The 21,082-nt window shown below is 41.0% G+C and overlaps 1 protein-coding gene across 1 annotated transcript in view; it reads left to right on the forward strand.

The window, feature by feature from the left end:
• Nucleotides 1–8,783: 8,783 nt before the first annotated feature.
• Nucleotides 8,784–21,082, forward strand: part of LOC139450059 (uncharacterized) — a 50,689-nt gene continuing 38,390 nt past the window's right edge. The window contains exon 1 of the mRNA XM_071231698.1: nt 8,784–9,986. Coding sequence (XP_071087799.1) covers nt 9,853–9,986 — 134 coding nt within the window. The 5' untranslated portion in view covers nt 8,784–9,852. The remainder of the gene's footprint in view (nt 9,987–21,082) is intronic.

Consider the following 21,082-nt stretch of genomic DNA (forward strand, 5'->3'; position numbering starts at 1 on the left):
TATAATATTCTAATATAAGAATATTATATTTCTTTCTTGGCCTTAATAAATCCCCAGTGGTGACACTTGTAAGGCGATAAAACGGAGATCAGGTAGTCATGATTGGTATTGATACAAAGCACAAGCAAATTATCACACCGAATAAGCAATCATCTCTCCCGAGGCAAGAGCGTCCACTAGCCTTTCTATCAAAGTTTTGTTTCCACTTTTTCCACATCAAGCCCACTTTCCTTTGCTAAATATGATTCGACTATAACACATAGTCCAATCAGAGAACGTTTCACAAAATCAACATCCATGATTGGTATACCCTTGTATGAAAGTGATTTAATGCTGAAATACATGTATGTCTTTTTCATCTTTTAAACCCCGCAACGATTGCCCATGTGTTTGTGTCATGAATAAATCGTGAATGTTTTCGTTATCTGATCCACTAGGTCGTCGCCTATAGTAGTCGCCATCTTTTGTGAAGCTTTACGACATAAGAACAGCGATCTGATTGGATATTGCGTTTTCATTACAAGGGACACAACTTGTGATCGACGCGAGATGGCGCCAGGGTCGAGCCGCGAAAAGTGGTCGTGATGTGGCAAGGGTAGAAACAAGGCCTTGATATAGGCGAGTGAACACTCTTGTCTCGGGACGATCATAAGCAATAGGGAAGTCTTAGTTTGTGATCCGAATATAACACAGAGGTTTCGTCGTGGCATATATTGACCAAACACCATCGTTAAGTATATGGGCTTCCAACAAAGTACCTTAAGAGCATCAAGGCAAACCAACACCATTTGCGAGCATCATACAATAAGGTCTCCCCAAAATAGTGTAAGAGTATCGTGGTGACGCGAGTATCATAATCTCAGAATATGCGTGGGACATTAAAGAGCTTATGTGCCATAGTATTCCAAGCAATAGCATAGAACATCATGATAACTCGCCAGTCTGTCAAAATATTGCGACCCTGAAGATCCGGGTTAGAACAGGTCGTCACCAACCCATGCTTGTCGTAAGAGGAGATTAACAGGGTCGGGTGGTCAGGCTCGCTGACTTGGTTGATGCATATCATCGCAACAAAATTGTGTAGCTCGATGCTCGTATTGCAATCCAGGATTCGACTTGCCAAATGTGAATATTTGTTTGTCTTCACCCTATCAAAGACCTGCATCAGTTATGGAGTTTGACCTCCAAGCCTGACAGTAACCCAATGCTACCATCGATACTCAAAGTTACTCAACACTATCACCGAACAGCACAGTAACCTAACACTATCACCGAACAGCACAGTAACCTAACATTATTACGGAACAGCATAGTAACCTAACACTACCACCGAACAGCATAGCAACCTTACACTATCACCGAACAGCATAGTAACCAAACACTATCACCGAACAGCATAGCAACCTAACACTATCACCGAACAGCATAGTAACCTAACACTATCACCGAACAGCATAGCAACCTAACACTATCAGCGAACAGCATAGTAACCTAACACTATCACCGAACAGCATAGTAACCTAACACTATCACCAAACAGCATAGTAACCTAACACTACCACCGAACAGCATAGTAACCTTACACTATCACCAAACAGCATAGCAACCAAACACTATCACCGAACAGCATAGTAACCTTACACTATCACCGAACAGCATAGCAACCTAACATTATTTCGGAACAGCAAAGTAACCTAACACTATCACCGAACAGCATAGTAACCTTACACTATCACCGAACAGCATAGTAACCAAACACTATCACCGAACAGCATAGCAACCTAACACTATCACCGAACAGCATAGTAACCTAACACTATCACCGAAGAGCATAGCAACCTAACACTATCACCGAACAGCATAGTAACCTAACACTATCACCGAACAGCATAGTAACCTAACACTATCACCAAACAGCATAGTAACCTAACACTACCACCGAACAGCATAGTAACTTTACACTATCACCAAACAGCATAGCAACCAAACACTATCACCGAACAGCATAGTAACCTTACACTATCACCGAACAGCATAGCAACCTTACATTATTACGGAACAGCAAAGTAACCTAACACTATCACCGAACAGCATAGTAACCTTACACTATCACCGAACAGCATAGTAACCTTACATTATCACGGAACAGCAAAGTAACCAAACACTATCATCGAACAGCATAGTAACCTTACATTATCACGGAACAGCAAAGTAACCAAACACTATCATCGAACAGCATAGTAACCTTACATTATCACGGAACAGCAAAGTAACCAAACACTATCATCGAACAGCATAGTAACCTTACATTATCACGGAACAGCACAGCAACCTAACACTATCACCGAACAGCACAGCAACCTAACACTACCACCGAACAGCATAGTAACCTAACACTACCACCGAACAGCATAGTAACCTAACACTACCACCGAACAGCATAGTAACCTAACACTATCACCGAACAGCATAGTAACCTAACACTATCACCAAACAACACAGCAACCTAACACTATCACCGAACAGCATAGTAACCTAACACTACCACCGAACAGCATAGTAACCTAACACTACCACCGAACAGCATAGTAACCTAACACTATCACCAAACAACACAGCAACCTAACACTATCACCAAACAGCATAGTAACCTAACACTATCACCGAACAGCATAGTAACCAAACACTATCACTGAACAGCACAGCAACCTAACACTATCACCGAACAGCACAGCAACCTAACACTATCACCGAACAGCATAGTAACCTAACACTATCACCGAACAGCACAGCAACCCAACATTTTCATCGGACAGCGTAGTACCAAACGCTATCATCGAGACTGTGACAACGTATGCCTGGATCAATATAGTAACCTGATGACAGACAGAGCACCAAGGTACCTCGATCTAAGACGAAGCATGAAATGTTCCAATACCAGCACATGGTATTGTAGTAAACCGATCTGATCATTGTCTACCATAGAAACCTAATATTAGACTCCAACATCACGGTACAGGTCTTGAGCACACTAATACTCTCACTCTAGCATAGAACACCATATAGTACAATAAATACATGGCTTCTCAATCAACTATTGGCATAAAAGTGTCATGACAGATGGAGCATGGATATTTTATAAGAAGCCATTAATAGCTGTTCTTCTTGCTATGTCCTTTTGTCATGTTCAATATAATGTCTTCATAGTGGATATACTTGCTTCTATTAACATGTGGCACATGATGAGGTGAGGTGAAATAGGGTTTAACGTCGCGTCCAAGATTATTCCACTTATATTGCGACGTGCATGCACGTGTGTGTGTCTGGCTGCTTGTACTAGACCGGACTGATGCCGATTTATAGTGCTAGCTCACTGAGATACCATGCCGCAGTTTAACATGAATACCCTACTCAGACACAGTATACTGACTCCGAGCCGACCAGTCCTTGTTTTAGCCCCTTAATGCCGAGCGCCAGACAGGGTAACAACAAGTACCATCTTTTAACGTTTTTTTGGTATGACGCGGCTGGGGATCGAACCCCGGACCTTCCGCTCTCCGGGCGGACGCTCATCCACTAGACCACGGAGGCGGTCCTATTTTATAAGAAGCCATTAGAAGCATGGATATTGCAGTATCTTCTTACGAAGATGTATCTAGTTCCGACATAGAGAGGTATGAGTGACAGAGTATGCTTTTACGCTGCTATTAGCAATATTCCAGCAATATCACGGCGGGGTACACCGGGAAATGGGCTTCATACATTGTACCCATGTGGGAAATCGGAACCGGGTCTTCGACGTTCCAAGCCAAAGCATAACCACTAGGCTCCCCCACCGCCCCTAGAGAGGTATGGGTTATTGTACCCAGTGGCGTTGTGATCCTTTTGCACGGGCAGATTGTCTCCTGATGGTTTTTTCCTGCCCTGCAATGAAGCACGTGCAGCACATGTGATGTCTCCTTAGGCAAGTACCTTTTTTCGAAATGAACCTCTTTTCACCCAGCAGTATAAATGGGTACCCGGTAGGATGTGTCACATGACCTTCTAGGCCTGGCAAAAGCAACTTTGATTGTATACTCCCCAGGGAGCTGAGAATCAAAATCGAGTGCACACTGATCCATTATCGGGGTGATAATGCTAGCGCTTGAAGCATGCACTGACTGAGGCCAGCACAGTATATAGACACACATTGTTTGTAGTCGTAGTGGTGGTGAGGTGAAATAGGGTTTAACGTCGCATCCAAGAGTATTGCACTTATAGAGCAACGTGCATGCACTGGTGTATGTGGATGCTTGTACTAGTCCGGACTGATGCCGATTTTAGAGTGCTAGCCCACTGAGATACCATGCCGCAGTTTAACATGAATACCCCACTCGGACACAGTATACTGATTCAGAGCCGACCAGTCCTTGTTTTAGCTCTTTAATGCCGATCGCCAGCCAGGGTAACAACAAGTACCATCTTTTAACATCTTTTAGTATGACGCTGCGAGGGGTCGAACGCCGACCTTCAACTCCCCAGGCGGACGCTCTACCACTAGACCACGGAGCCGGTTTGTAGTGGTAGTTATAGCATAGACAATTATACAACCTATTTATTGCGCATTAAATAGCAAGGATATTATTATACCAAATTATACTGAATACTTATAGTCATCAAATATAATATGGAACGTCACAGTATAGGTCATGGGAAAGTATATTACAAAGTTAAGCATCGATGATTTAATTATAGTACCGAGTCATTGCATGGAGAATAATTAATCACATCACCTCCATGTAGTTTCGGGGGTTATGGTACCTAGTTATAGAATGGACTTTCATAGTATCTAGCGACCCGTGAAGATTTCGGGGTAGAATAGGTCTTCAGCAACCCATGCTTGCCGTAAAAGGTGACTATGCTTGTCGTAAAAGGCGACTAACGGGATCGGGTGGTCAGGCTCGCTGACCTGGTTGATACATGTCATCGATCCCAAATGTGTGGATCGATGCTCATGATATCAATCACTGGATTGTCACGTCCAGACTCGATTATTTACAGACCGCCGTCATATAGCTGGAATATTGCTGAGTGCGGCGTTAAACAACAAACCAACCATAGTGTCTAGCTACCAGTATAGTGCCCATATATTATATGCAGAATAATTATAATACTCCGTTATAGTGTGGGTGTTACATTTTCCTATAACAGGTTAGAGTATTATAGAACGGAGCACAAAAGTACCATGTTATAGATATTGTTTTAATTTTAATGTTTGAACGGTTGATATATGAACAGCCCAAGTCTGATCTAAGTGACAACTTATGGAATTTGAAGACTAAATGATTCCACCAAATTAGACAAACCACTCTCTTGTCTAAAACTGCTTGCACAGTTATCAGGCTTACTTAGAAATGATAATTTATTCTAGATGATAAAAACCTAAATCTCTCAGATTGCCTTTTGGCAATGCGGTAATCCCCTTCAAATGGTTCCGTTAATGGTAGAGTAGACTTGTTCTAAGGGATGGCTACAGTTTTAGTAATATTAGCTAATGATATAGACTAATCCCCTGTACGCAAGAATTCACTTCAAAATTGCTCATGTCAGTCCCATAAATTATTGTGTTTGTTTTAGAGTAAAACGCGGAGATTCATCATTAAGGCTCTGGTGGATTCTGTAGATGTGCCCAGCAGTGCCAGACTAGATGATGGGTTTAGTCAGATACGGGTACGTTTCACAGTTTAGCTTTGTAATATAATACGAAAACACGCACCTCAATTCAAAGTCAAAAGGATTTTGTTTTAAACTTGGGGGTTCCGTCTCTCTCTCTCTCTCTCTCTCTCTCTCTCTCTCTCTCTCTCTCTCTCTCTCTCTCTCTCTCTCTCTCTCTCTCTCTCTCTCTCTCTCTCTCTCTCTTAAACCTGTTTTTGAGTTTGAACACAATGGGAGGTGAATAGTGACATAACATAGTTTAACACGGAGCAAGTAACGTGTCGGGTTAAACCTAGTCGCTACGCACTCAAGATAAGGCATCGCGTCTTCAACACTGGCACCCAGGTCAGAATAGGTCCCAAACACTGTTGCTGGCCGTAGGAGGCAACTAAATTGGATAGGCTGGTCAGACGCAGTAACTTGATGGATTACACGTCATCGTACCTCGGCGGCTTGGGGCGTTGCTCTTAATGCCAACCACTGGCCTAGACACGATTATTTACAGACGGATGTGATATATCTAAATACAGCTGTATATGGCGTAGTAAGTCAACAAGAAGAACGTACGGATTCTTTCAGACTACATTCCCTTGCGTTTACAGCCTCTTGATACGAAAAACTTGTCCATTCATCAATTCATCAATACCATCTTTAGAAATGTTAAAGGTGTTAGAAAACGTGTATGAGATTCTTGTTACCTTATTTCTATCATATTTCATTGTAACCTTTGGTCCGTATTCCTATTTAAGGTATAAATTTCTCCCCATGTTGCAAGATATTTTTAAAGGGCGTCAGTTAATGATACATCTGCTAAACTCCCCAAATCCTGATATGATCCATGTTGTTTCTGTATTCTTAAAACATGTCTTTATAATGAGAAATGTGTAACTAGATTTAAAATCTAACATGTACATCACGTGACAAATGTTAATATCAAATCTGCATTGTGCCAATGGCCTTGATACCTAAATAAACTGTCTGTAACCTTTGATCCCTACGTGTATTTGCATAATTCTCCTGTCATCTTGATATTGCTATTTTTATTATATTATGAATTTATAACATATTGTTTCTCATGTACCACAGTTAGTGTTTTTTTCTGAGAAATAAACTGAACTGAGCCGACAGTTTATTATACAGCCTTAAGGCTGGGCATTCTTATAGAAAGGGTTGTGTCGCTTCTATTTACTAGTTACAGTAACAGCCGTAAGCCGATCAATGAAAGCAGATGCGATTTGTTCTTATTTTCATACACCATATAATTATAATGTATGTGGACCGCCTCCGTGGTCTAGTGGTAGAGCGTCCGCCCGGAGAGCGGAAGGTCCGGGGTTCGATCCCCAGTCGCATCATACCAAAAGACGTTAAAAGATGGTACTTGTTGTTATCCTGTCTGGCGCTCGGCATTAAGGGGCTAAAACAAGGACTGGTCGGCTCGGAGTCAGTATACTGTGTCTGAGTAGGGTATTCATGTTAAACTGCGGCATGGTATCTCAGTGGGCTAGCACTATAAATCGGCATCAGTCCGAACTAGTACAAGCAGCCACACACACACACACACACACACACACACACACACGTGCATGCACGTCGCTATATAAGTGCAATAATCTTGGACGCGACGTTAAACCCAATTTCACTTCACCTCACCTACAATCTATGTTTGACCATGCTAAACACCAAGAGGCTGTGTGCTTGAGCGGGCAGACATCAACACCTCAAACTATTGTTGTCTTGCCTGTAAGATTGTCAAAGAAAGTCCGATTTACCATCACGTGTCATTTGATATATAGCTTTGATTCAATACATTTTTATTTTCATATGTATTGTTCGATACTATCGTATCGTTTCCAAATCTGAATCCCCTGAGTTAACATCTTTTTTAGGTACCTATACTAAACAATGTACAGTAAACTACGTTTATAACGAACACGCTTATAACGAACTGACGGATATAACGAACATATTTTTGGTCCCAGGCATTTTGCTGTATATATGCTTCATATATTCTTATAACGACCTACGGTTATAACGAACTAAAATGTGTGGTCCCTTTGAGTTCGTTATAACCGTAGTTTATTGTATTGTGGAACAAAACAAATGCTCTTTCTTCTTTATAATGTCGACTGCAAACATGTTCACAATATAAACTGTGCATACACTACCTTGAAATATTTTGTTTTTTGTTTAACAAATACCTGGTCAGGTGACACATACGTATAATGCAAAGACAGATATTCAGCGCCATCAAGTGTTGTCTTCCCGGTAAGAGGACCATAGGAGTGAGTGAGTATGTTTTTACGCCGCTTTTAGCAATATTCCAGCAATAGCACGGCGGGGGACACCAGAAATGGGCTTCACACATTGTACCCATATCTTCGGCGTGAGAAGCGAACGCTTTAACCACTAGGCTACCCGACCGCCCCGCTGACCATAGGAGCAAACGCCACTATAAATCTGATTCACAATTTAAACTTCGAGACCCATGTGTTCTCAATCAATGTTAAATTTCATAAGGTTACAATGGTGTTTCGTGCGCATGTTAACCTACGTTGAAACTCCGCGAGGAGCGTCCCTACAAGATAACGAAAGCTAAACTTACTCAGAAAATATTATAATTATTATAATATAATAATGCATTTTTTAATTTCAATATTTAATTATTTCCTGTACCACTACAGAAGAAGCAAATGTTTAAGAGGATAACGTTAATGTTTCATTATTCATCCCGGATGTAATTCTATATCAATGAACATCACAAATCATCATTAGCCTTCAACGTATGTGACTACAAAAATTAATTATTTAGCTCTTAATGAAAATGCAGTACAAGGTTAAATGTGGTTTAAGGTATCGCTTGGTGCATTCTTGTATTGTAGAATCACAAGAGGAGCTATGCCGGGGGATGTATAGAACTAAAGGTGGAGAGGGAACCAGTAACATTGCCAACTGCTATCCAACAGCACAAGTTCCTCGTCCCAGCGGGGAGTGTGTTTTTCACAAGCAAATCGTTTGTTGCCATCACAAGAGAGCGTTCTCTCTACCACTGCCCCGCGAGGTTCTTCCTAGTCGTGAATATAAGAGAAACAGTATCTCTAGATTAGAGTCCTCTTACTCTGCTTGTTATAAATCGAGACTGTGATGTAAAACTTCCCTTTTTCCTTGTAGAACATATCGTTCTAGCAAGCCTTTCTCTCGTAGTGCAGAATGCCACGGGAATAATTAGCATGGAATTGATTGGCCCGCGCGACAGTGAATGAATTAAGAATTGATTGGTGTAATGCTACAACAGTGGCGACAAGGCGAGCGGGTGTCGTTTTGGAGGACAGAGGGGCGTAACGGAACATCACTCACAAGGAACTCTGCCATTAACGCAACATCAAACAGACCGCCAGGTTCCACTGACCACTGCCCAGTGTGCATCAGGTGTCAGTTCTCTCGGAAATGATGGGACTCTGTTAATTGACTTGTCAGCAGTGTTGTTAACCCACTGAACAAAGACTACCACTGAGAAACAAGTGCTCGTCATTATCAACGAAGGATATACCCTTAACGCAAGAGTGTCGTATTAGAAGAGTGATGCTAATTCACAGTTCTATGTGAAACTGTAAATGGATGATTCACCGATACGACTTTCTCTGGGAGTAGGGCATGAACGTTGGGATCATTTGATACGCTCAAGGGACGTTCTGATACCTGTACCCGATCCGAAGCCAAAGTGTCATGTTCGACCTATGTGATTGCCGTTAACCTAGATAGATGCACGTCTAAGTTCAATAGCACAACAGTAAATCCGACAGGAGTCCTACATTACAACCTTCGATTTTACGCTTGAACTTTCAGAAAGACCACTTCATGCACAGAAGAGAGTTCTGAAAATTTTATTATTTTTTTTCCATTCGTGCAACATGTTGTAAAAATGACTTGATGAACTGTTTAGCAGTCTGAATGCATAGAAGTGGATTAAATCTGGCTTGAAGCGAGTGTGAGTAGACATAAAATCCCGCATAACTAGCAAGAAAGAAACGGCCAATGAACGAAGCCTTTGACGGTATCTCGCCGAAAGCTAAGACTGTGAACTAGTTGCTGGAAGACCATCTCCAAGGTCCAACTTCCTTAACTGATTACGGAGAACAGTCGTACGAGCAAGTGCAGAGAATGGCTCACGTTGATCTACGAGTACTTATCAAACTTTTAGGTATTCTGCTCATTTTACCTTTAGCTACCGCAGCAGGTAACGGCACGGAAAAAGCGTGTCCAGTCAAGTTGAGGGAAACTGTTAAATCGGAAGGGTGAGTTTTTTTCAACTTTTAACTTTTTCACTCATGCTATTCAAGTTACTCGTAATATCTGTTGTTTTTTTTAGTCGTTTTTTGGTGAAATAAGGCAGTTTAACAGTGTTATGTATATGTTTACTTTGTTGTGTGGCTTGCTGTTTTCAAACCTAAGCATGATGTATTCTGTTGCCCTTTGGAAAACATTTCTCAGGACTATCGCATTTCAACTCTGACTCATTTCTTTAGGTAACAACGAATTCATTGTCTCATAGCTGTCAAAATAATGACGTCAATTTTCGGCTTGCGTGACCTTTCATGTCAGAAATGTTTTAACAAGATTTTTTCCCCTGAAATTAGGTCAGAGTAAACGCGCTAATAAACAACTTGAAAACTAGAATTTATAAAATATATACAGCATAGTTAATATAAAACCCGATTTCTACAGAAAATCGGAACGTAGAATTCCACTTTTTTCACATTCTCTATAATGAGAGCATTTGATAGCATAAGTGAATGGGGTCCCGTTACAATTCTATCAGCCATTCAGATAGCATAGCGCCTGGATCCACGTGCAGAACACAGCGTGGGGACGGGAAGGGCAAGACAGGTTGATTGTCTCCAGTCAAGAGACTAAGATAGTCATCACAAATTACCAGGACTTTGCCCATTACCCATGAAGACGGACACATGAAATGTAACCGAAAAGCGATAAACGTTAAATGATGGGAGATCTTTCTTCGCTCTGTTAACGGGAGGTTTTGCCTCTAATTTAATCACTTGGCAATTTACAAGCAACGACTCTATTAAACAGTCAATAAAGCCTGCACTGTACGCTGGCTACCTTTTTAAGAAAGCATAACAAATAAAATAGAAACTTCGATTATTATTTTACTCCTTCAATAATGAGCAAATTTCATAAAGTAGTTTTTTGTCCTAGTTTAGGGTCGTTACTTAAAGTGAATGTAGTAGTGAAACTAGTTGAGGCTAAAGATAAAGATTCGATTCAGGGTTAATGACGGAAGTGGTACGTTTTGTGGTCGTATAATGAGCTGTCGCTGTCGTTGCAGTTTCATACTCTGATTAGAACATGTCAGAGGTGGCCCTCGTTCGTTTAGCTTGTAGCAGGGAGGTTGTTTTAAGGTGTACAAATGGGAGAAGGCCGGTGTGTTGGATTAAGAGGAGTTTAATGGTAGACAGACAAACTAACTTTAGAGATTTTGTTAATAACGGTAAATGAAAGCAATGGTATATTTTTTTCAGTGATCCATTATATTCTTTCCTATTTTGCCTTTAACGTCCCATATAATCTGTTTCGGCAGATAATGAGACTGGATATTCTCTGGTGACGACTGCCTATATTTATTATTCATGCAAGGGTGGTATGTTTAAGTGGAGCAGGTGATGACTTCGTGACAGCACAGAATCCAATCTACAATTTCATTAAGCATAATCTTTGTTGTAATTCCCGGGTCTGTGTTTTATCTGACAGCATATATGAAAATTTACTCGCATCATTTGCCATATTATCAGTTACAACTGTCCACATCAGGTATATGGTCTGTTAGAAAGAAGAAAACTCACGTGGGTAGCCTAGTGGTGACAGTGTTCGCCTGTCTTGCCGAAGACTCGAGTTCGAGTCCCCATTACATTACCTGAAACATAATTCTAAATAAAAGAACAATCGTAGCGATACATGCTATACACATGCGGTATACGAAAACACCACTAAATAAAGGTGTTTCGTCACTGGATAAGGATTCAAGCATTGTCACATGTATTTACAGTGAAAACACGTTAACTCGAAGTTCAGTTTCTCGATATATCGTTCAGGACCATGTATCTGTAAAATCCTTACAGGATCGTAATCGGCACTGTTGTAACGTCCATACTCTTTTGTCTCGTACTGCGGATAACTCGAAGCGTATTCAATGGCTGCGATGGCGCTCTCACACTCGGGATATTACATACTTTTTCCAAAGGCTAATATCTGTGCGTTTCAACCGAGAGAGCGTGTTGCTTGATTTACAGCATCTCTGTGAACATACATTAGCGTGAACACACGCATATGTGATTACATATGTAATGAAGCGCGACACACGTGTGTTCCGCCACAGTTTTACCAGGAGAAAACATATCACGATATCTTCAATGCAGTATCCACTCCCGCCATACCGAAAAACTATTACATCTCAGCGCTGCAATACCATCCCCTTAAGAGCAGTTTGCTGTAAGATGTAACTTGTTCATTGTCATTTTTATGGCAACTGGGAGTCGCGTGTTCGACCTATCCGGCGAAATACGGTGCTTAGGAGTAATTCCAATGTGTTTCCTTATTTCCAAAGTTTCTTTAAGCAATTTTATTCCGTTTCCATGACAGCTGCTGATAATCACCTGTGTACTTTTAAACTTATCCTTATCTTACAAAAAGGCACGCCTGCGAAGCCAGACACTGTTAAATTATTTTTTCATTGTACGACTGTCGAATCGCTAAAGCATGGATTGCACGCGGAGTCTATTCATCATGAAGACACAGTTATAATCTCACCCATCGCATGGGTAAACCATACCACCAATTAAACGAAATCTTGTTCACCCAGAAACTTTATTTGTGGACATTTCTAGTATCGAGTATACACTACTCAACTTTTGAAATAAGATAACAATCAAATATTTAAATATACATTTGACATTATGAGAATCATTTGTGTGTATCATAACAATATATTAAATACCCCTATCAAAAGAGAAGTATATATGTAAGCTGTGTCATTATTTATTATTTTTTATCAAAATAATTACTTGAATACTTTTGTTTAATTTAAAACGTCAATGCAGGAGAAAAATCAGTTTAGATTATCCGCCGAAACAGATTCCATGTAGCTTAAAGGGCAAAATAGCTGTGAAAATTATATGCATGTACACTGAAAATCAGGAGTGACTCGCGACAGAGGTGTCCACACAGGGAAGGTGGTGTTAGTGTTGATACTGCAAGTGTAACACCAATGCGCTTTAGAACCACACTTTAAGGCAAATAAAAGATTTGTTTACGTTCCTGAATACTACGGGTATGGATGTACCGAGATTCGTCCGTTTTGGAGACCCAGATACGTATTTGAAACTCGGTTTGACCTTTCAGTTTTATGGCTCTCAATGCCGTAATCCCGTCTGCAGCATCCTTGTCAAGGGAAGAGTGGGGATGCTACAAAGGCTGGCACAGTGTTTAGATAATGCCGGTTTGACTGAATGGGATTACAATGTCAAACGTCTTCTTTTTTCTCATTTGTCAGGATATGTTTTGTCAAGAACTTTCAAACTAGAAATGTACACATTGCCAGAAACACATTGGAGGATGATCATGTGATTCGACCTCAAATAACATATATTTGCAGAACATTTGAGAATGCATTCTTGTGCAACAACAAAAACATCCCTTAAACCCTTGGTGCCTTTCATACTCAGGAGAACCGTGAAGATCCGGGGTAGAATAGGTCTTCAGAAACCCATGCTTGCCGTAGAAGGCGACTATGCTTGTCGTAAGAGGCGACTAACGGGATCGGGTTGTCAGGCTCGCTGACTTGGTTGATTCATATCATCGCATCCCAATTGTGTAGATCGATGCTCATGATGTCAATCACTAGATTGTTTGATCCAGACTCGATTATTTACAGACTGTCGTCATATAGCTGGAATACTGCTGAGTGCGAATCGATACAGATTCCACTTGGCTTAAATGCAAAATTGCATGAAAATAATATCAATGGATCACTGAAAATCAGTGATGACACCATTGTTAGGTCACTTTAACTACTCCGCTATTCTCGAACTCCAAATAGCTCGACATATTACCCTCGATCTAAAAAAAATTCGACTTGATGCGATTTCAAGTTAATGAAAACTGCCACCATGTCGTCTAACTATAACACTATACAGAACGACACAGTTGCAATGACACCATCCTGGGGCGTAAATCAGGAAATCCAAATCTGGAGTCTCATTGTCGTTGTCGTCCACGTAGACTCCTTATTGCTACTCTACACAACCATTCTACAAAATCAACCTAAATATATGGCCATAACATCCCAACAATGGCACAACAGAACTTTGTTCCACGGCACTGATGCAGAAGCAGTGGACTCGTCAGGGCTATTACTCTGCCTGCAATTGTTGACATTACATCAAGCGAAGGTATAAATACTGTGGACTAACGAGTAATTTGTCCGGCGTGTCACAATGGTCGTTGCCAAAATGACCTGAAGGGACACTAGTGACAGCTGATATGTAAAATGTCCGTGCATTTAGATAGCACCTTCAGTTTGTCCTCCAGACGTTAATAGGAAGCCATTTCCGTTACTGTTACAACCGATTCCCAAGATAGCAATGCATTTCTCAATCGGATTGCCAGCATACGCCATCATTGTCCTCGTTAAATTGTGGTGGTCTTTTCTGCCGTTTCATTCCACCTTAAAAGTGTCACGTTTGCTCCCTACAACTCTTCCTTTAGCTTGTGTTCTTAGTTGGCAATCAACCCAGAACATACCACAGTTACTCATAGCTGTTGTGGCAGCAAGTACTGCTATATGTCTCACTGAAAACGCTATGCCTCGGTATATGACGCTCAAACCACGGGCAACACTATTAATTAACTATCAAATTATCATATAGTAAGGTGAGGTGATATATTGGGTTTAACATCACTTATATAGTTACATCCATGCACGTGTGTGTGTGGCTGCTTGTACTAGTCCGGACTAATGCTGATTTATAGTGCTAGCACACTGAGATACCATGCCGCAATTTAACACGAATACCCCACTCAGATACAGTATACTGACTCCGAGCCGATCAGTCCTTGTTTTAGCCCCTTCATGACGAGCGCCAGACAGGGTAACAACAAGTATCATATTTTAACGTCTTTTGGTATGACGCGGGTGGGGATCGAACCCCAGACCTTCCGCTCTCCGGGCGGACGCTCTACCACTAGACCACGGAGGCGGTGTCATATAGTAAGACCTTTTTAAAATGAATGTCCTCCAGTTTATGTTTTGATTTCTAGAAGAAGCTAATTTTGTTAAGATGATAGGAAAGAAACAATCCATCTGTATCCAAAATATCTACAACTAGACAAAATATGTTGTAGATGTTTTTGATACAGATGATTCGATATGATCCAAATGATAAAAAGTACAATAAAAAAAGTTCACAAAATTTCATCGTCACTTTTCTATTCACCTGAAGCAGGGGGCACTGGTGGCCCTAGCGTCTAAGGCGCCGCAATTCGCTGTACAGAGTTGCGTCCCTTGGACACGCCAGAAACCTATGATTGTGGGTTCGAATCCAGTTTGCCCCGATTATGTTTCAAGGTCTGTCAGCACCATACCAGCTCGTGGATTTCATCGAAGTGGTGAACGTTTAAGACCTGCATCACTTCGGGCTTTCCTCCCAAATAAAGCTGACACGCCGTGATATAACTGGAATACTGTAAAAGTGACGCTAAACCCAACTCACTCACTCACTCTACTGAACCAAATTCAAGGAATATTGAACAGCGTATAAATTCGTGCAGTTCCTTCATGCATTCGACCCACGAATCCAACAATTAGAAAAGAGGGGTTCATTCCAATTTAATCTACATATCAAATAGGCCTCTATTCTTCTTCAAAACATTTTTCAGTCCGCAACAATTAAAGCCTGTGAAATACGCGTAATAAAAATGTACAATATTAATGAACGGCAATGGGCACGCCAAACCTGTCTACAGACAATGTGTTGGGTCGCTGGCCTATGGTATAGGTGTTGCGTGAGACCTGACCAAGAACACAGGAACCACGAAGGTGCCGATCGGAAGCGATGAATAGTTTATGACAGTCATTCTGTTTAAGTGACACCTACCTGGTTTTATTCCATGTTGTTTCAGGAACAATAATCACCGTACAATTTATTTCGTAATTTAGTCATAAAGATTTGGCATTATCTGGTGTAGCATCTTATCATGGCTGTTAAAATGCTCAGCGTCATGGTATATTAACAACCGTGGCTTTGCATTCGTGATACATTTTAATTTTTTTTAAATTAATCTTTTTTATTATATTGTAGAGACTTTATTTCTTGTATTGCTGTCGACATAGTTATATTTTTAACATTATTATCTGTAAACCGCATTCTTACAATCAGTCTCGAAGCCGATCGAGTTGGGGGTGGTTACAAAGGGGATGAGAAGAGCGTGTTGTGGATGGGGATGAGGTGGAGTTAAAATACTTTTCGTTCTTTATGCGATAACATATTTTTTTAATATCTGTACAGTGAAGTAGGTTTTGATTATTGTCAAGAAAGGAATGTAGCCAAAGCGTATATATGTATGATAATGTCATTGGTACGATACTGGATTACTAAGTGCTCAATGTATTTCAAGATATTAAATATTATATATCATGAAATATAAAAATATATATCAGTATCATGAGATATTCGAGCAATGATACTGTGAAACGCACTAGGATATACGGAGTAATAATTACAGACTAGTATCCTGTGATATATCATGTCACTTTGTCCATCAACTTTAGGGCGGTCGGGTAGCCTAGTGGTTAAGACGGTCACTCGTCACGCCGAAGACCTGGGCTCGATTCCCGACATGGGTACAATGTCTGAAGCCCATTTCTGGTGTCCCCCGCCGTCATATTGCTGGAATATTGCTAAAAGTGGCGTAAAACCATACTCACTTACTCACTCATTCCATCAACTTTAGGTTCTGGACACCATAATGAAATAGTACCGCTAGAAAGAGCTGCCAGTGAAATAAGCCTGGTCGTAAATAATTTGTCCTCAAATGAAATCCATGCCCAAGGGAACATCTCAAAACAAGATATTCTACATATCTGATTAACAATTCATGGATGATTTGGCAACACATGACCTAAACGAATGTTGCGTGACTTAAACGCATCGCGGGGTGCACTGTTTCTTCCATACCTTACTGGCCATTCTCCGTGACGTGATCATCACCGTGGTTAGATATGAGGGCACTGCATGCAACCACCTGATTTCATGTTGGGTCATCGTTTTCATATTCAATGGACACATCGTAAACTCGAATCTCTGGTATTTTGACGTAACTGCCGGGTAAGAGAAAGTATACAAACAAATAATACAAACAAGAAATGGTTATTCGATTGTGAATGGCCTGAGCACATTGTGATTGATATCATGAGCATCGATCCACGCAAATGGGAAACGATGACATGCATCAACCTCTTATGTCGCCTCTTACGACAAGCAAAGTCGCCTTTTACGGCAAGCATGGGTCGCTGAAGACCTATTCTACCCCGGATCTTCACAGGTTAGAAAAGTTTTAATGTAGGTCCTATGCAAACTATGCTTATCGTGACAACCGAATAAATGGATCGGGAGGTCAGGCTAGATGGTTTGGTTTACCACTTCAGTGAAACCCACGAGCACGTGTATGCTGCTGGCAAACCTAGAAACATTGTTAACCTATGAAGATCTGGCTTAGAATAGGTCTTCCAACCTGATCTTGCCGTAAGAGGCAATTATGCTTGTCGTTAAAGGCGACTAACGGGATCGGGAACTGGATCGTTGACTTGGTTGATGCATGTCATCGTATCTCAATTGCGTGGATCGATGCTCATGATATCAGTCACTGGTTTGTCTGATCCAGACTCTAGACTATTAACAAAGGGCAGTCATATAGATGATATATTGACGAAAGTGGCATGGGGGTTATATAAGTGGGTCGAATTGCCCCAGAGTCGTCTTTATAAAGTGTCTGTGTTTGTCTACACCACGTTGGCTCTTTTCCATTAGGAGGATATACATGATTAGTGTTGGTGTTGATTTAACACATATATGTTACGGCCACATTAGCATTGAGGACTTGATACAATTAATTCAAAACACACAATTGGTTTCCAACACACCTGTCTGTAGAAACAGGCATCGTGCTTGTGGGTTTCACAAAATTGTTGATCATCCAAGACCTGCATTATATCAGGCTTTCCTCCCACATTACATGCCGTGATGTAACTGGAATGATGTTCAAAGCAGCATGAAACTCACTCACTCACTCACTCACTCACTCACTCACTCACTCGATTTATCATCCTGGCTGTTGAGTGTGGATACCGTCGGGCTACTGGAGGAAAGACAACAGACATAAATCCGATCTTCATATGGTTTTATTCTCTAAATAAAGCGACAAAACCCTTTCCATATCCAATAGAAATCTCTGCATAAAGCAGAGTCGATTGTACAATTCCGACTATATCATGAGCATGTGTTTATGAATCACTATCAAATAAATTTAGCAATGATAAGAGGTGTTCGCGAAAAAGTGAGCGCATCCTGCCACAAACACATGCAAAGGCAAGTTAACTGTTCACCTAAAGAAACATGGGAACATATAGTACCAGCCAAAATAGGGAATTGCATCGGACATCATTTTGGTCACTGATGCGTCAAATATGGAAATGTTCTCCACGTGTCTACCATAAAACGTTTTGAAAGCTTTACTGAGGCCTAGAATGTTGTACTGTCATTGGTTTGTCTAACCATGACAGTCGTGATGTACCAAAACACTGGAAATAGGGCGGTCGGGTAGCCTAGTGGTTAAAGCGTTCGCTCGTCACGCCGAAGACCCGGGTTCGATTCCCGACATCGGTACCGACACCCATTTCTGGTTTGCCCCGCCCTGATATTGCTGGAATATTGCTAAAGCGGCGTAAAACCATACTCACTCACTCACACTGGAAATAAACAACCTCCTCCGATCATTCAATCATACTCCAATAAGAGAAATAATCTTTCAAATTCATCAAATAAATTGATACATGCACTTTTGGATTAGAACAAAAAACACTCAGTCAAAAGAGTTTTACGACATCTGGACTTGGTGCCCTGTCGATAGAATTATTCCTTAAATGACTTTTTGAAAGCTGCTTTCATTAAAAGCTGTATAGACTTAGCTTGCGGGTAATCAGGAGTGTGTCTGAAATATGGAATTTCGTCTTCCATGGGAATGAGACATTGGAAATTTCAATGGTATCTCAATTCTTGGTCACGTGTTGAACCGTGCTACTGCTTGTAACACAACTGATTACACAGATTTGTGATTACTGCTACAACGTTAACACAGATTAACTCTTTGTTAACTCGAATTGATTCTGTTTAGTCGTCCTTTAAGTATGTTCATTTTTGACTGTGTTCTGCAAAACTATTACCGAAAATCTTATGAGTCAGTGAGCTGTGTTTCACACCGCTTGGAACAGTGTTCCAGTTATAACACAGCGTGTCGGCTTAATGTGGGAGGAAAGCCTGAACATCGGGGACGATCCTGGATTTAAAACCTGGATCATAAGCTCCTGGCGTGCCCAAGGGACGCAACTCTACGCAACGGATTGCGGCGCCTCATTTGGCTGGGCCATCCATGACCCAAAACAAACATATGAAGAAAAGAACACAAAATTTCGTTCATTTTCACGACAGCTGGGAAACGAATACACCATTTCCAATCAAAGTATATTTTTTATTCGTCACCGGACACTTGCCTTTTCCAAAGGTTCGTTTACGTCGTACACAAAATGTTTTTTAGATTATAATTGATGCAACAGTTAAATTTCAACTAATGATTTGGGGCTGCGATCTTTTAAATCTATTTGGATGTTGTTATAGTTGAGCCCTATCGGCATTTCCCCATTACACGGAAACGACACCAGCGCTTCTTTCTTGCCGACGGGGTCCTTCTTGGTAGACAACTGTTGGTCATTTATCAATACAATGACACGAAACTTGTAAGGTAATACTCCCCTAACAACTGCTACCTCTGCATCTGATAGACCCGTAGTCCCGAGTTGAATGTTCTGGGGGTTAAGCAATCACTATCTCCCTGAAATAAACAATCACCAGCTCCCCAAAAAATGTTTTCACCGCAGGAAAATGTGTTGATTCGCAATGCACAGAAGACAGGGAGAACTATTTATCTGAATCGTATGTGTGGTTTATTGATGGCGACAGACTTTCGCTGTGGATGTTGTGTTAAACGAAAGAATGCCGGTAAGTAAATAGTCTCATGGCCTTTGTACATTATTATCTGTTTATCTTTGTCAGGTATGAAAATATTACCATATTGCCTAAAAAGAGTAACTGTCAGTAATTTCCCTTCGTAAATATTAATTTTAAAAAGCTACATAAAAGTGTCAGGCTAATTATCATTCGTATTTTTTTTTAAATTTTATTTGAATAGAATTAATATGAGATTGCGTGTTATAACATCATGGTTCTAGGTATCACTATTGTAAAGGGAATACATGTGGCCCAGGCGTGTAAGGCGTCAGTGATTTAGTATCATTATCTCGGGTTCGAATCCCAGTTTCGCCCTGATTATGATCCTTGGTTTGTCAACGCCATTCCCGTACCTTTGCACCAGGAGGTAAACGCCAACGACTAGAGTAAGTATGGTTTTACGCCGCCTTTAGGAATATTCCAGCAATATCACGGCGGTGGATACCAGAAATGTTCCCATGTGGGGAATCGAACCCGGTCTTCAGCGTGACGAGCGAACACTTTAACCACTCGGCTACCCCACGAACCCTTAACAACCTGTGACTTTGGCCTTCCTCCCACGTGTTGAGTATCGGCAAGGCAACTCCACAACCTGGTTTATAAGTTTCGATTTTCCAAGTCATTTTTTTGTCTGCTCTAATATCGCCATGGTGTAGCAAAACACAGGGAGTGAACGACCTCCACTAACTCTTTCAGCAATAATCACAACCAAACCCCATTATACCACAAGTAAGTTGCTCTTCCGTTTGAATCCAGAACAAATGCAAGTCTGTCGGGAATCTTTTGCATACATGGGGGATGTTATTAGTCAGCAACGGAATACCAGGATGAATGCAGGCTGGTGCAGAGAAGCAGAGCAAATACACAAGTGTCAAGAAAAATATTTTCTTACCATTTGCTTTTGTTGGTTGTTGGGTTGTTGTTTAACACCGCACTCAGCAGTATTCCAGCTATATGACGGCGGTCTGTAAATAATCGAGTCTGGACCAGACAATCCAGTGATTAATATAATGAGCATCAATCCACGCAATTGGGAT

This window comes from Haliotis cracherodii, unplaced genomic scaffold (genome assembly GCF_022045235.1).
Source record: "Haliotis cracherodii isolate W230 unplaced genomic scaffold, xgHalCrac1.p SCAF_8, whole genome shotgun sequence".
Taxonomy (NCBI): Eukaryota; Metazoa; Mollusca; class Gastropoda; order Lepetellida; family Haliotidae; genus Haliotis; species Haliotis cracherodii.